The 14,700-nt window shown below is 66.6% G+C and overlaps 3 protein-coding genes across 3 annotated transcripts; 2 read left to right on the forward strand and 1 right to left on the reverse strand.

The window, feature by feature from the left end:
- Window positions 1–416: 416 nt before the first annotated feature.
- LOC120322572 (cuticle collagen 2C-like) lies at window positions 417–2,805 on the forward strand. Its single transcript, XM_039378208.1, has 3 exons — window positions 417–796; window positions 1,588–1,679; window positions 2,512–2,805. The coding sequence occupies exons 1-3, from the start codon at window positions 691–693 to the stop codon at window positions 2,803–2,805; spliced, it is 492 nt and encodes a 163-aa protein (XP_039234142.1). The 5' UTR covers window positions 417–690.
- Window positions 2,806–3,437: 632 nt separating this feature from the next.
- GNL1 (G protein nucleolar 1 (putative)) lies at window positions 3,438–11,024 on the reverse strand. The gene is made up of 12 exons (XM_039378212.1): window positions 10,917–11,024; window positions 10,512–10,638; window positions 9,956–10,086; window positions 9,281–9,477; window positions 8,680–8,751; window positions 8,384–8,579; window positions 7,442–7,540; window positions 6,818–7,018; window positions 6,046–6,224; window positions 5,160–5,304; window positions 4,507–4,647; window positions 3,438–3,751 (listed from the first exon to the last, which is right to left on the reverse strand). Exons 1-12 carry the CDS (start codon window positions 10,990–10,992, stop codon window positions 3,531–3,533), a joined length of 1,785 nt encoding a protein of 594 aa, XP_039234146.1. The 5' UTR covers window positions 10,993–11,024; the 3' UTR covers window positions 3,438–3,530.
- Window positions 11,025–11,108: 84 nt separating this feature from the next.
- On the forward strand, window positions 11,109–14,479 carry LOC113995592 (ATP-binding cassette sub-family F member 1-like; the record flags this gene model as incomplete). The annotated part of the gene is made up of 9 exons (XM_039378213.1): window positions 11,109–11,484; window positions 11,751–11,797; window positions 11,895–11,978; window positions 12,713–12,848; window positions 12,961–12,995; window positions 13,858–13,968; window positions 14,055–14,126; window positions 14,215–14,280; window positions 14,390–14,479. Coding segments are annotated over exons 1-9 (1,017 nt in total), but the record flags the coding sequence as incomplete, so codon positions are not given.
- Window positions 14,480–14,700: the final 221 nt, after the last annotated feature.

Below are 14,700 nucleotides of genomic sequence, written 5' to 3' on the forward strand. Positions count from 1 at the left end.
GGGGGGGTTTGGGGACACGGGGAGGGGTTTGGGGACACCCAGGGGGGGTTTGGGGACACGGGGAGGGACCGGGAGGGGTTTGGGGACACAGAAGGACTTGGGGACACCCCGAGGGACAAACCCGGGGACACGGAGGGACAGGGAAGGGGTCTGGGGGGTGTCCCTTTGGGGGCTTTTTAAAGGGTCCCAAGGGGGTCCCTCAAGAAGGGGGGGGATCCATAAAGGGGTCTCTTAAAGGGGGTCCCAAAGGGGTCCCTAAAAGGGGGTCACTGAGGGGTCCCGAAAGGGGATCCTTAAAGGGGGTCCCCAAAAGGGGTCCCCAAAAGGGCCTCAAAGGGGTCACTGGGGGGGTCCCTAAAGGGGTCACTGAGGGGTCCATAAAGGGGGTCCCTAAAAGAGATCCCGAAGGGTTCCCACGACGGGAGCCCCTGAAGGGGGTTCCCAAGGGGCTCGTAAGAGAGAATCCCCAAAGGGGGGTCCCCAAAGGGGGGTCCCAAAAGGGCCCCAAAGGGGTCCCGTGTCCCCCCCCCACTCACCTTCTCCCCGCGCGCCCCGTCCCGGGGGTGACGTCACACAACCGAGGCCCCGCCCCCCGGAGACAGCATCGACCAATGGCGGCGCTCAGCCACGCCCCCGAAGAAGTATCGACCAATGGCGGCGCTCGGCCCCGCCCCGGGGAAGCATTGACCAATGGCGGCGCTCGGCCCCGCCCACGGTGGGCGTGTCTTTCCGGGCCGCGATGGCGGCGCCCGTGAGGGACCGGGAGGCGCTTCAGAGGCTGAACTTCCTGTTCCAGGTGGGAAAGGGGGGGACGGGGGGGTCTGGGGGGATTCTGGGGGACTGAGGGGAGGTTCTGGGAGTCCCGGGGGGGGTGTGGAGGGTCTGGGGGGGTTCTGGGGGGATTTGGGGGGGTCTGGGGGGTCCTGGGGGGGTTCTGGGGGGTTATGGGAGGATTTATGGGGGTCCTGGGGAGGTTAAGGAGGGATTTGGGGGGGTTATGGGGGTCCTGAGTGGGGAACTGGGGGGGTTATGGGGGTCCTGGGGGGGGGGTGTCTTTGGGGGATCCTGGGGGGGAATTTGAGGGTCCCTGGGGGGACTTATGGAGGGTTTATGGGGTCTGGGGGGGCCATGGGGCAGTTTATGGGTTTGTGGGTCCCTGGGGGGGTTTATGGGGTCTGGGGGGGCCATGGGGGGTTTCTGGGATAGTTTGTGGATCCCTGGGGGGGTTTATGGGGGGTTTATGGGCTCTGGGGGGGCCATGAGGGGTTTCTGGGGTAGTTTGTGGATCCCTGGGGGGGTTTATGGGGTCTGGGGGGGCCATGGGGCAGTTTATGGGTTTGTGAGTCCTTGGGGGGGTTTTGGGGGGGCTTATGGGGTCTGGGGGGGCCACGGGGGGGTTCTTGTGTAGTTTGTGGGTCACTGGGGGGGTTAGGGTTGCTCCTTGGGGGTCCAAGGGAGTCCCTGGGGGGGGGGGGCGAAATGAAGCCCTGGGGGGGCCTTTAAGGGCGGTTCGGGGTGTCCTGAGGGGCTGGGGGTGTCTTGGGGGGGTCTCTAACTCTGCCCTGACCCCCCCCTTGCCCCCCCCAGGCCGCCCACTGGGTGCAGCCCCACAGCCCCGCCCTGGCCCGGTTCTACCTGAGCACCCAAAGAGGGGCCTCCCGGCGCCTGGTGCTGCGCCTGTGAGTGAGGGGGGGCCCGGGGTGTGGGTCCTCGAGGGGTCCTGACCCCCATGACACCAACACGTGCCCCACACAGGGCCCAAACGTGAAGCGTCTTCGTGTGTCTCGCTGCTGTTGCCTCCCTCTGGCGCCCGGGGAGGGTGGGGGGACCGGCTGGCAGAGCTCGACGGTGGGGCGGGTTTGGGTATGGGGGGGTTTGGGGGGGATTGGGGGGTCTGGGGGGGGTGATTTGGGGGGGTTTAGGGAGGTTTGGGGGGGATTTGGGGGGGATTTTAGGAGAATTGGGGATTTGGGGGGGTTGGAAATTATTTGGGGGGGAATTGGAAAAGATTTGGGGGGACTGGAGGGGATTTGGGGGGATTTGGGGGGGTTGGGGGGGATTTGGGGGGCTTGGGTCAGTTGGGGGGATTTTTTTGAGGGGGCTCTGGGGGGGGGCTGGGGGGGTTTGGGGGGGATTTGGGGACACTGGGGGGGATTTAAAGGGGTCTGGGGGAAGATTGGGGGGATTGAGGACCCCCTGGGGGGGATTTCGGGGGGTCTGGGGGGGGATTGGGGGGATTGAGGACCCCCTGGGGGGGATTTCGGGGGGTCTGGGAGGATTGGGAGGTTTGGGGACCCCCTGGGGGGGATTTCGGGGGGTCTGGGGGCACTTGGGGACACCTTTGGGGGGGGTTTGGGGGGAATTTGGGGAGGCCCTGGAAGGGTCTGGGGGGGTTTGGGGGGTCCTGGGGGGATTTGGGGACCCTGTGGGGGGTGTGGGGGGGTCTGGGTGGGGTTTGGGGGTGGTTTTGGGGTATTTGGGGGTGCTCAGACCCCCCCTGTCCCCCCTCAGGGCGGGGCCAGCCCCGGGTCGTCCTTCGCTGTCTCACCTGCGGCCGCAGGAGGCGCTTCCTGTGCCCACCTGAGCCACGCCCACCCGAGCCACGCCCACCCAAACAGGACACACCCACCCCACCAAACAGGACACACCCACCCGAGCGACACCCACCAACCAGGACACACCCGAGCCACGGCCACCAAACAGGCCACCCCCACCAAACAAGACCCACACCTGAGCCACGCCCACCCACCAAACAAGACACACCCACCTGAGCCACGCCCACCCACCCAGGCCACACCCACCTGAGCCACACCCACCCACCCAGGCCACACCCACCTGAGCCACGCCCACTCACCCAGGCCACACCTTGCAGTCACTGAGGGGGTGGGGCTTGTGAGCAAGGGGCGGAGTCAGGAGAGAGGGGGTGGAGCTAAGCCCAAATATTGAAATATGGGTGTGGTTAACTGAGTGGGTGTGGCCACACCCAAATAAGGGAATGTGGGTGTGGCTGTGAGAAGGGGGCGTGGCTAAGGTCAGTTAAGAGGGATGTGGACGTGACTAATTAGGGGGATGGGCCATGTTGTGGGTGTGGCTAATGAAGGGGTGGGGCAAGCTCCAAATTAGGGTGTGGGCGGGGCCAAGAGCTGAAATCCAAATTAGGCCATGAGTGGGTGTGGCCAATTAAGGGATGTTACTAATGAAAAAGGGGGCGTGGTTAAGTACTAATCAGGGGGTGTGGCTAATGAGGGGGTGTGGCTAAATCCAAATAAGGAAATGTGTGGGTGTGGCTATGAAGGGGGTGTGGCCAGCCCCCATGACATCACTCCCCAAGCCCCGCCCCCTGCAGAGCCCCCAGCACAGGCCCCACCCACCCGCCATCGCCCCCTCCCTGATTGGTCCCCTCTTGTTCCTCCTCCAGCCAATCAGAGCTCGGCAGCTGCACAAATAAACCTCCCTTTATTCCATACATGGCATTAGTGTCGGGGGGGGGGCGTGGCCTGGCGATGGCCCCGCCCACAAAACGGGCGTGGCTAACACTCATCCTCCCCTAGCAGGGCAAAGGGGTTGGGGGCGTGGCCGGGAGGGGGTGTGGCCTCACCAGGCTCCTCCCCTTCCTCCTCTTCATCATCCTCTTCCTCCTCCTCCTCCTCCCCCTCCGAGGGCGACCCCTCCCCGGGGGGGTTCTGGGGGGCTCCCCCCGCCTCCGTCAGCGCTGCCAGGGCGGCCGTGTCGGGGTGCTGCTCCCACAGCTCTGGGGGGGCACGGGGGGCTCAGGGACCCCAAAAACGACCCCCAGACCCCCAAAAGGGACCCCCAGGGATGGAGCTCCATGTGCTGCTCCCACAGCTCTGGGGGGGGCACGGGGGGGTGCTCAGGGACCCCAAAAAGTGACCCCCAGACCCCCAAAAGGGACCCCCAGGGATGGAGCTCGGGGTGCTGCTCCCACAGCTCTGGGGGGGGCACGGGGGGGGGCTCAGGGACCCCAAAAAGGGACCCCCAGACCCCCAAAGGAGGACTCAGCCCCCCCAAAAAGAGCTGGGACCCCCAAGGATGGACCTCGGGGTGCTGCTCCCACAGCTCGGGGAGGGGGGACAGGGACCCCCAAAAATGACCCCCAGAAGGATCTGGGACCCCCCCAGTCCCCCCAGATTTGGGGTTTTTGGGGTCTGTACTCACCTCTGTCCCTGGTGAAGCCCCCCAGGACCATCCCAGCCCCCCAGGACCGTCCAAGCCCCCCAGATTTGGGGTTTTTGGGGGTCTGCACTCACCCCTGTCCCTGGTGAAGCCCCCCAGGACCACCCCAGCCCCCCAGATTTGGGTTTTTTGGGGTCTGCACTCACCTCTGTCCCAGATGAAGCCCCCCAGGACCATCCCAGCCCCCCAGGACCGTCCAAGCCCCCCAGATTTGGGGTTTTTGGGGGTCTGCACTCACCCCTGTCCCTGGTGAAGCCCCCCAGGACCGCCCCAGGCCCCCAGATTTGGGGTTTTTTGGGGGTCTGTACTCACCCCTCTCCTGGGTGAAGCCCGGGGGTCTGAGGCAGAGCCGCAGCCGCCCCTCGGCCGCCAGTCTGAGCAGGGCGTTGGCCGCCCGGTACACGTCGGGGCGGGCGGCGCGGGCCGTGCGGTACCCCCGCTTCTCTGCCCACGCTGGGGGCACCAAAACACCCCAAAGTTACCCCAAAAACACCATCAGTACCCCACGAGGTACCCCCGCTTCTCTGCCCACGCTGGGGGCACCAAAACACCCCAAATTACCCCAAAGTTACCCCAAAAATACCCCAAAAATACCCTCAGTACCCCACGAGGTACCCCCGCTTCTCTGCCCAGGCTGGGGGCACCAAAACCACCATAAACACCCCAAAATCCCCAGAGAAAAGCCATACGTGTTCAAACCCCTATAAACAGCCCCAAAGCCCCATAAACACCCCAAAGTCACCCCAAAATCCCCAGAGAAAAGCCAGACGTTCAAAATCCCAGAAATGGCCCCAAATCCCCCATAAATCCCCCAAATCCCCGTGACTGCACCATAAATCCCCCAAACCCCATAAACACCCCAAACCCCCATAAAAGAACCCCTAAAACCCCCAGAAATACCCCAAAATCCCCCAGAAACACCCCCGACCCCCCCAAAAACCCCATGAATGCCCCCAATCCCAAACCTTCACACAGGTCCCAGGCGGTCCAGGCGGGGCCGTTCGGGGGGCGGAGCTGCAGGAGGGGGGGCAGGGCCAGGCGGGACCCCAAATACCCCACGGCCGTGTAGGGCTCCTGCAGCTGGGAGATGGGGTACACCCCTGCCAGGACCTGGGGGGACAGAAACCCCATAAATATCCCATAAATACCCCATAAATACACCCCTGCCAGGACCTGGGGGGGACAGAAACCCCATAAATACACCCCTGCCAGGACCTGGGGGGGACAGAAACCCCGTAAATACCCCATAAATACCCCATAAATACACCCCTGCCAGGACCTGGGGGGGACAGAAACCCCATAAATATCCCATAAATACCCCCCTGCCAGGACCTGGGGGGACAGAAACCCCATAAATACCCCCCTGCCAGGACCTGGGGGGGACAGAAACCCCAAAAATACCCCATAAATACACCCCTGCCACGACCTGGGGGGCTCCTGCAGGTGGGTGTGGCCTCACCTGGAGCTCGGGGGGGGCCCTGGAGGGGCTCTGGAGGTGGGTGTGGCCTCACCTGGAGCTCGGGGGGGGCTCTGGAGGTGGGTGTGGCCTCACCTGGAGCTCGGGGGGGGGCTCTGGAGGTGGGTGTGGCCTCACCTGGAGCTCTGGGGGTGCCCTGGAGGGGGTGTGGCCTCACCTGGCGCTCGGGGGGGGTTCTGGCGGTGGTGTGGCCTCACCTGGAAAGCTCTGGGGGGGGCCTCTGGAGTAGGTGTGGCCTCAAACCTGGAGTCGGGTGGGGGGTTCTGGAGGTGGGTGTGGCTCTACCGGAGCTCGGGGGGGCGGGGGGGCTCTGGAGGTGGGTGTGGCCTCACCTGGAGCTCGGGGGGGGGCTCTGGAGGTGGGTGTGGCCTCACCTGGAGCTCTGGGGGTGCCCTGGAGGGGAACACGAGCCCGGGGCAGTCACAGAGTCGCACCGTGGGCGTCAGGAAGTGGGTCTGGAAGTAGCGGGTGTGGCCGGGGGTGCGGGACACGCCCACGGCGCTGCGGCCAATCAGGGCGTTCACCACCGACGACTTGCCCGCGTTCGGGAGCCCTGGAGGGGACACGCCCACCGTGAGACCATGCCCACCGTGAGACCACGCCCACCGTGAGACCACGCCCACAGTGAGACCACGCCCACACAAGACACGCCCACTTTGAGCCACGCCCACATGAGGGTCACACCCACCCCGGACACACCCCAGGTGAAGCCCCGCCCACCAACTGCATGGACACACCCATGCAAGCCCCACCCACCAAAGGCAGGCTCCGCCCACTGCATCCCACCCCCACCTCCTGCCTTCTGGCCCCACCCACTTTCTCCTGGCTCCACCCAGTGCCCGATGGTCCCACCCGCTTTCTCCTGGACCCACCCCATGGCCACACCCACAATAACCCCACTCTCAGCAACCACACCCACTTTAGTCCCACCCCTCAGCAACCACACCCATTTTAACCCCACCCCACTAACCACACCCACTTTAGCCCCACCCTCAGCAGCCACACCCACTTTAACCCCACCCCACTGACCACACCCACTTTAGCCCCACCCCTCAGCATCCACACCCACTTTAGCCCCACCCCTCTGACCACACCCACAGTAGCCCCGCCCCCAGCGACCACGCCCCCGCCGGCCCCGCCCCTCACCGACGCAGCCCAGGGTGAGGACGCCGTGCCGGTACCGCTCCCACTGCCGGGGCGGGGCCGCGGGGCCGTCCCCGTGTCCGTCCTCGTCCTCCGCCCCTTCCGGCTGCTCCTCCTCTTCCTCCTCCTCCTCTTCCTCCTCCTCCTCCTCCTCCTGCTGCTGCTCCGCCCGCTCCAGCCGCGCCCGCCAACTGCTCAGGTCCACTGGGGGCACGGGGGACACCGGGGACCCCCCAAAACTCAGGGGGGCACCCCCAGCGCACAGGGACCCCCCAAAACTGAGGGGGGGCACCCCCAGCACACAGGGACCCCCAGAACCCAAAGGGGGCACTGGGGACCCCCCAAAATTCAGGGGGGCACCCCCAGCACACAGGGACCCCCCAAAACTCAGGGGGGACACCAAGGACAGCCCAGAACTCAGGGGGGACACCAAGGACCCCCCGGAACTCAGGGGGACACCCCCAGCCCACAGGGACCCCTCAGAACTCAGGGGGACACCTCCAGCACAGAGGGACCCCTCAGAACTCAGGGTACACAGAGACCCCCCCCCAGCACCCAGGGGTCCCCCCCACCCCCCAGGGGCCATCCAGCCCCCCCGTGACCCCCCCGAGCCCCCTCCCCGCTCACCTTCGCCCCCCACGATGCCCTCGCAGGCCTCGAGCAGCAGTCGGGGTCCCACCGCCCGGCTCCAGCCGCCCCCTCCCCGCCTCCGCTGCCGCCGCAGCCCTGGGGGCACCCCCGAGGGGGGCAGTCAGGACCCCCGGGAGGGTCAGGGACCCCCAGGACCCCCCTCCCACCCCCACGGCCATGGGGGGACACCGGGGGGGCTTCGGAACCCCCGAGAGGGTTCAGGACCCACTCCCCACCCGTCAGGGGCCATACCGGGGGGGGGGGGGGGCCCTGGGGGGGCTCAGGGACCCCAGGGAGGGTTCAGGACCCCAGGACCCCCCTCCCTGCCCCCCAAGGCCCATACCAGGGTCAGGGGGTCCCCGGGTGAGTTGAGGACACCCAGAGAGGATTCAGGACCCCCAGGCCCCCCCCCCCACCCCCACAGCCCAGGGGGGACACCGGGTGGGGTTCGGGGACCCCAGGACCCCCTCCCACCCTCCCAGCCCCAGGGGACCGCGAGGTGTGTTCAGGGACCCCAGGGAGGGTTCAGGACCCTCAGAATCCCCCTACACCTCCACAGCCCCAGGGGGACACCGAGGGGGGTTCAGGGACCTCAGCACCCCCAGGGGAGGTTTCGGACCCCCCGGACCCCCTCCCACCCCCACAGCCACGGGGGGACACTGGGGGGGGTTGAGGGACCCCAGGGCGGGTTAAGGACCCTCAGAATCCCCCTCCCACCCCCCCAGCCCCAGGGGGACAACAGCGGGGGGTCAGGGACCTCCGAACCCCCAGGGCGGTTTCAGGGGACCCAGGGCGGGTTCAGGACCACAGGCCCCCCCTCCTACCTCCACAGCCCCAGGGGGACAGTGGGGGGGTTCAGGACCCCCAGGGAGGGTTCAGGCCCCCCAGGCCCCCCCTGCAGAGCCCCAGGGGGTCACCGGGGGGGGCTGAGGGCCGCACCGGGGGCGGGGGTCCCGCGGGAGGGGGCGGAGGTGAAGGGCACGACGCGGGCGGGGGCGAAGCGGTGCCGCAGGAGGTGGGTCCAGGCGGTGGCCACGGCGGGGGGGGTCAGGTCCACCTTGTTGAGGATGAGGATGAGCCCCTTGCCCAGCTCCTGGGTCACGTGGGAGGCCAGGGCGGGGGGCACGTTCAGCACCTGGGGGGGGATAAACGGGGACGGGGGGGGGGGTCAGAGGGGTCGGGGGGGTTTGGGGACCCCCACCCCGGGGGGCTCAGGGTGGTCCCACCCCCCTCACCGGGTGCCGGGCGTCGGTGATGAGCAGGATGATGTCGGACATTTCCAGAACCCTCCAGAGCTGCCGCCACGTCTGGGGGGGGACAGGGGGGCACGTGAGGACCCTCGGAGCCCTGAACGGCCCCCCAATGTCCCCATGGACCCCTCTGTGCCCACTGTGGCTGCTGTGTCCCCTCAACCCCCCCATGTCCCCTTCTGTGACCCATCAAGTCCCTTTAACCCTCCCACACCTCCCCAGTGACCCCCATGGCCCTTAAACCCCCCCACACACCTCCCCAGAGACCCCCAAGTCCCTTTAACCCCCCCACACCTCCCCAGAGACCCCCAAGTCTCTTAAACCCCCCCCACACCTCCCAGAGTAGGGTGTGAGTGAACCCATGGCCCTCCTTCCTTCCAACCCCCACCCCCACACCTCCCCATGGCCCTTAAACCCCCCCCACACCTCCTCAGTGACCCCCCAAGTCCCTTTAACCCCCCCACACCTCCCCAGAGACCCCCATGGCCCTTAAACTCCCCCTCCCAAGCCCCCAAATCCCTTCGACCCCCTCCCACCTCCCCATCTCCCCCCCCCACATCCCTCACCCCCCCAGCCCTGCCCTCACCTCCAGGTTGTGCTCAAAGGGTGCCAGGCCCGCCCCCTCCTCGTCCTCCTGGCTGTCCCCCCCCTCCTGAGCCCCCCCGGGGGGGTTCCCGTCCCGGAGGCTCCTCAGGAAGGCCCCAAACGCCTCCTCCTCCCGCGCCCGCAGCTCCTGGGGGCTCATGGCGAAGCTCCAGGGGGGTCTCCGGGGGAAATCCAGCCCTGGGGGGGCACAGAGAGGGTCCCGCCGGCCCCCCGGACCACCCATGGTGGGGGGGGACCCCTCAAAGGGGACTTTGTGCTTCCCAAAGACCTTTTATCCCTCCCTGGGGTCGTTTATCCCCATCCCAGGGACCACCTCCCCCTTTCTGGGGACATTTACCCCTCCTGGCACCACTTACCCCCCTTCCAGGGGCGATTTATCCCTCCCTGGGGTAATTAATCCATCCCAGACACCATTTACCCCCTCCCTGGGGCAATTAATCCCACCTCAGACACCATTTACCTCTTCCCTGGGGCAATTAATCCCACCTCAGACACCATTTGTCCCCTCCCTGACACCGTTTCCCCCGCTCCAGGGTCCCTTTCCCCCTCCCAGGGCACCACTTCCCGCCCTCCAAATGCCTCTTTCCCCCCTCCCGTGCCCCATTTACCCCCCCGGGGCACATTTGCCCCCCCGGGGGTGCCGTTCCCCCCCCACCAGGCCCGTAGATGGTGTCGGGGTCCAGCTCCAGGGCGCTCTCCGGGAGCAGCTCCAGGGGCTCCTCCTGTGCCCGACGCCGGCGCTGAGCCAAGGCCTGTGCCCGGGGCCCCCCCAGCTGGAGACGGAACCTGGGGGGGCACAGGGGGGGTCACACAGTGTCCGGGCCCCCCCACCCACTGCCAGGACCCCCCACCAACCCTCCTGGACCCCCCACCCAACACTGGCACCAACCCTGTGCCCGAGGCCCCCCCAGGTGGAGATGGAGCCTGGGGGGGCACAGGGGGGGTCACACAGTGCTCGGGACCCCCCACCCACCTCCTGGACCCCCCACCCACTGTCCAGACCCCCCCTCAGCCCGGGGCCCCCCCAGATGCATCTGGAGCCTGGGGGGGCACGGGGAGGGTCACACAGTGCCCAGGACCCCCCACCCACTGTCCAGACCCCCCCTCAGCTCTGGAGCCTGGGGGGCACCTCCAGACCCCTCCAGACCCCCCAACTGCCCCCAGAACCTGGGGGGCACCTCCAGGCCCCGCCTCCCCCCGTCCCCAGGTACCTGCCGGGGTCGTGACGCCGGGGGGGTCCCGGAGGGTCCCCGGGGGGGTCTCCGGGGGTCCCATCGCTGCCCCTCTCGCGGCTCCCGCTGCGGCTGCCGGGCCCCGAGTCGGGCCCCCCCGGGGCATCTGTGGGCACGGGGGGGGGTGTCAGGGGGTCCCGGGAACCCCCTCAGTGCCCCCCTCACCTCACACCGGGCGTCCTTCTGGTTTTCCCTCCCGCAAACCCCCCTCCCGGTGGTTTTCACCCCCCTTTCCGTTATTTCCCCCCGTTTCCCACCTCCCCCTTTTCCCTTTCCCTCTCTCCCTCTCTCTCCCTCCCTCCCTCTCTCCCCAGTCCCGGTATTTTCTCTCCCCCTTCCCGGTGTCTTCCCCCCCCGTTCCCGGCGTTCCGTCCCCGTTCCCACCGCCCCGTTTCCGCTCCCGCCGGTCCCGGAGTTGCTGTTTTTTCCTCTTGGCGCTGAACGGGCGTTTGCGGGGCATGACTTGAGGGAGGCGGGGACTGCTCACGTGACGGGGCGTGGCCGCGATCCGCCAATAGGAGCGGGCGGCGCGCGGGGAGGAGCCAATGGGAGGCGGTGCCGCCTCAGAGCCGCGGCATGACCGACGTGCAGGGCGACCAATGGCAGCGAGCCTCACCCCCTGACGAATGGGAGCGCGAGTTACCTCAGGAGGGGGGCGGGATGAACCGCGGAGAGAGCCAATGGGACTACGCGCCGCCGCACGGCGAGGAGAACCAATGGGAGCGCGAGTCGCCACATGAGCGGGCGGGGCGAACGAGGGAGAACCAATGGGAGGCGGGTATAAGGGAAAGGAGGGAGGGGCTGATGGCGGGGCGGACCAATGGGAAGGAGGCGCAGCCCGGAAGCGGCGCGGCGCGGGCGCGGCGCATGCGCAGTGCGCGGTGCCCAGCCATGCCGAAGGGAGCGCGGCCGGCGGGGCCCAAACAGGAGGAATGGAAGGGGGGGGGCGACGGTGAGACCCCCGCGACCCCCGGAACGGGAACCCCGGGGCGGGACCCCTTCGATGGGGGGGGGGGGAACCCCCGGGTGGGACCCCCGGGGTGGGACCCCCGGGGTGGGACCCCCGGGGTGGGACCCCCTGAACCCCCCGGGTGGGACCCTCAGGGTGAAGTAACTCCCTTTTTTGGGGGAAATCCCCCCCTTTTTGGTAGATTTAACATGGGGGGGGGTGACCCCTCCCCTGACCCCCCCTTTTTTGTCATTCCCCCCCCCCCCCAGACCAGCCCGTCAAGAAGGGCAAGAAGGACCGACGGGGCAAGAAATCCGTGAGTGACCTTTGACCTCTGGGACCCCCCCAAAAAATCCCCCCTCTGACCCCCCCTGAGCCCCCTGACCCCCCCTGACCCCCCTGTGCCCCCCCAGTTCTTCGAGGAGTTGGCGGAGGAGGAGAAACCCCCCCCCAAGATCGAGCCCCCCCCGGCCCCCGACAGGGAGGGGCCCCCCCAGGTGGGTTTGGGGGGGAGGGAGGGGCTAAAAGGGGCTGGGGGAGGGGCTAAAGGGGGCGTGGTTGGAGAGGGAGGGGCTAAAAGGGGTTGGGGAGGGGCTAAAGGGGGCGTGGTTGGAGGGGGAGGGGCTAAAAGGGGTTGGGGAGGCGCTAAAGAGGGTGTGGTTGGAGGGGGAGGGGCTAAAAGGGGCTGAGGGAGGGGCTAAAGAGGGTGTGGTTGGAGGGGCAGGGGCTAAAAGGGATTGGGGAGGGGCTAAAGAGGGTGTGGTTGGAGGGGGAGGGGCTAAAAGGGATTGGGGAGGGGCTAAAGAGGGTGTGGTTGGAGGGGGAGGGGCTAAAAGGGATTGGGGAGGGGCTAAAGAGGGTGTGGTTGGAGGAGGAGGGGCTAAAAGGGATTGGGGAGGGGCTAAAGAGGGTGAGATCTGAGGGAGGGGCTTAAGGGGGTGGAGGGGAGGGGCTTAAGGGGAGGGGGAGGGGCTAAAGAGGGTGGTGATTGAGGGGGAGGAGCTTAAAGGGGTGTGGTTGGAGGGGCTAAATGGGATTGGGAGGGGCTAAAGAGGGTGTGGTTGGAGGGAGGGGCTTAAGGGGGTGGAGTGTATGGGGAGGGGCTATTTGGGGTGGGAGGGGCTAAAGAGGGTGGGGTTGGAGGAGGAGGAGCTAAAGGGGAGGGGATTGAGTAATTAGGGGCTGACTAAGCCTTAAATGAGAGTTAATTAAGGCCGCCAACGCTAATTAGGGGTCCCGCCGGAAGCGAGAGCGCCGGAAGGAGCCGCGGCCCCGCCCGGGGGCGGAGCCTGAGCCCGAGGAGGCGGAGCTTCAGCGGCGGCTCCAGGCCCTGGCGGCCGCGGACTCGGAGGAGGAGGAGGAGGAAGGTCAGGGAGGGGAACTGGGGGGTCCCGGGGGGGTCCCGGGGGGTCCCTGAGACCCCCAGGGGTGGGGGGGGGATGGGCAGTGACCCCCCACCCCCCAAAACTGTTCCCACAGTCGTGGCCCCCCGGAAAGGAGGGAGGAGGAGGAAGGTGAGTCTGGGAAAGGGGGAGGGGCTTAAAGTTGGGGGAGGGGCTTAAAGTAAGGGGGAGGGGCTTAAAGTAAGGGGGAGGGGCCCCAAAATAGGGGAGGAGCCCAAAGCAAGGAGGGGGCTCCCAAAATATTGGGGAGGGACTTCTAAACACGTGGGGGACCCCAAAACATGGGGGAGAGACCCCAAAATAAGGGAAGGACCCCAAAATAAGGGAGGGACCCCAAAATAAGGGAAGGACCCCAAAATAAGGGAGGGATCCCAAAATAAGGGAGGGACCCCAAAACATGGGGGAGAGACCCCAAAATAAGGGAAGGACCCCAAAATAAGGGAGGGACCCCAAAACATGGGGGAGAGACCCCAAAATAAGGGAAGGACCCCAAAATAAGGGAGGGATCCCAAAATAAGGGAGGGACCCCAAAACATGGGGGAGAGACCCCAAAATAAGGGAAGGACCCCAAAATAAGGGAGGGATCCCAAAATAAGGGAAGGACCCCAAAATAAGGGAGGGGTCCCAAAATGAGGGAGGGATCCCAAAATAAGGGAGGGATCCCAAAATGAGGGAGGGATCTCAAATAAGGGAGGGACCCCAAAATAAGGGAGGAAAGACCAAAAAATAAGGGAGGGATCCCAAAATAAGGGAGGAAAGACCAAAAAATAAGGGGGGGAACCCCCAAAATGAGGGAGGGGAACATTAAAGTTCTCCAAAAATGGGGAAAGTGGGAGGAAATCCAAAAAAAAGCCCCAAAATGGGGGGAGTGGGGGGGTAAAATCGGGGTTCTCTGGGGTCTGGGGGGCCGAGGGGATGTTTTGGGGGGTGTTTCGGGGTCTCCAAGCCCCCCCTTTTCTAACCCCCCCCCCAGGGCGGGAACGTGTTCGCGGCGCTGAGTCGGGAGCAGAGCGAGGAGGACGAGGAGGAGGAGCTGAAGAGGGGGGAGGAAGGCTCCAGGCCCCCCAAGGGCAAGAACAACAAGGTTTGGGGGGGTCCCTGGAGGTCCCCGGGGGGGCCTGGAGGGGGGTGGGACCCCCCCAAACCCCCGAAAAACCCCCGGGATCGCAGCAGGAGGAAGAGGAGGGCGAGAGGAGGAAGAGGAAGGGCCACAAGAACGAGAAGGCCAAGGGGAAGCAGAAGGTGAGGGGGGGTTTTGGGGGTCCCACCCGCGGTTTTGGGGGTCTGTGGATTCCGGGGGGGTCTCATTTTGGTGGTTTCCCCCCCCCAGGGCAAAGCTCCCAGTGAGGACGAGGCCGAAGGCTCCGAGGAGGAGGCGAAGCCCAAGGGGGGGAAGGTGAGGAGGAGGAGGAGGGGGGAGGTTCTGGACCCCCCTGAGGGGGTTTTGGGGGGGCTTTTTAGGGGAGTGAGACCCCCCCCAATGCTGTTGTGCCCCCCCCCAAAAGCAGAACAAGTTCCTGGCTCTGAGGGGGGAGGAGGAGGAGGAGGAGGAGGAGGAGGAAGAGGCCGAAAAGCCCCGGAAAGGGAGCGAGGGGGTGAGTGGAGACCCCCCCGAGGGGCTTTGGGGGGGTCTGGGTGGGTCGGGGGGGGTCCCTGAAGGGGTTTTGAGGGGGGTGCTGGGGGGTGAGGGCGGTTTTGGGGGTCCCTGGTGGGTCTGGGGGGTCCCTGATGGGTTTGGGGGGGGTCCCTGGGGGTCCCTGTGGGTCTGGGGGTGTCCCTGGGGGTCCCTGGTGGGTCTGGGGGGGTCCCTGGGGGT

Source organism: Pipra filicauda, unplaced genomic scaffold, assembly GCF_003945595.2.
Source record: "Pipra filicauda isolate LSUMZ 115617 unplaced genomic scaffold, ASM394559v2 scaffold1326_size37304_pilon, whole genome shotgun sequence".
In the NCBI taxonomy this organism is placed as follows: Eukaryota; Metazoa; Chordata; class Aves; order Passeriformes; family Pipridae; genus Pipra; species Pipra filicauda.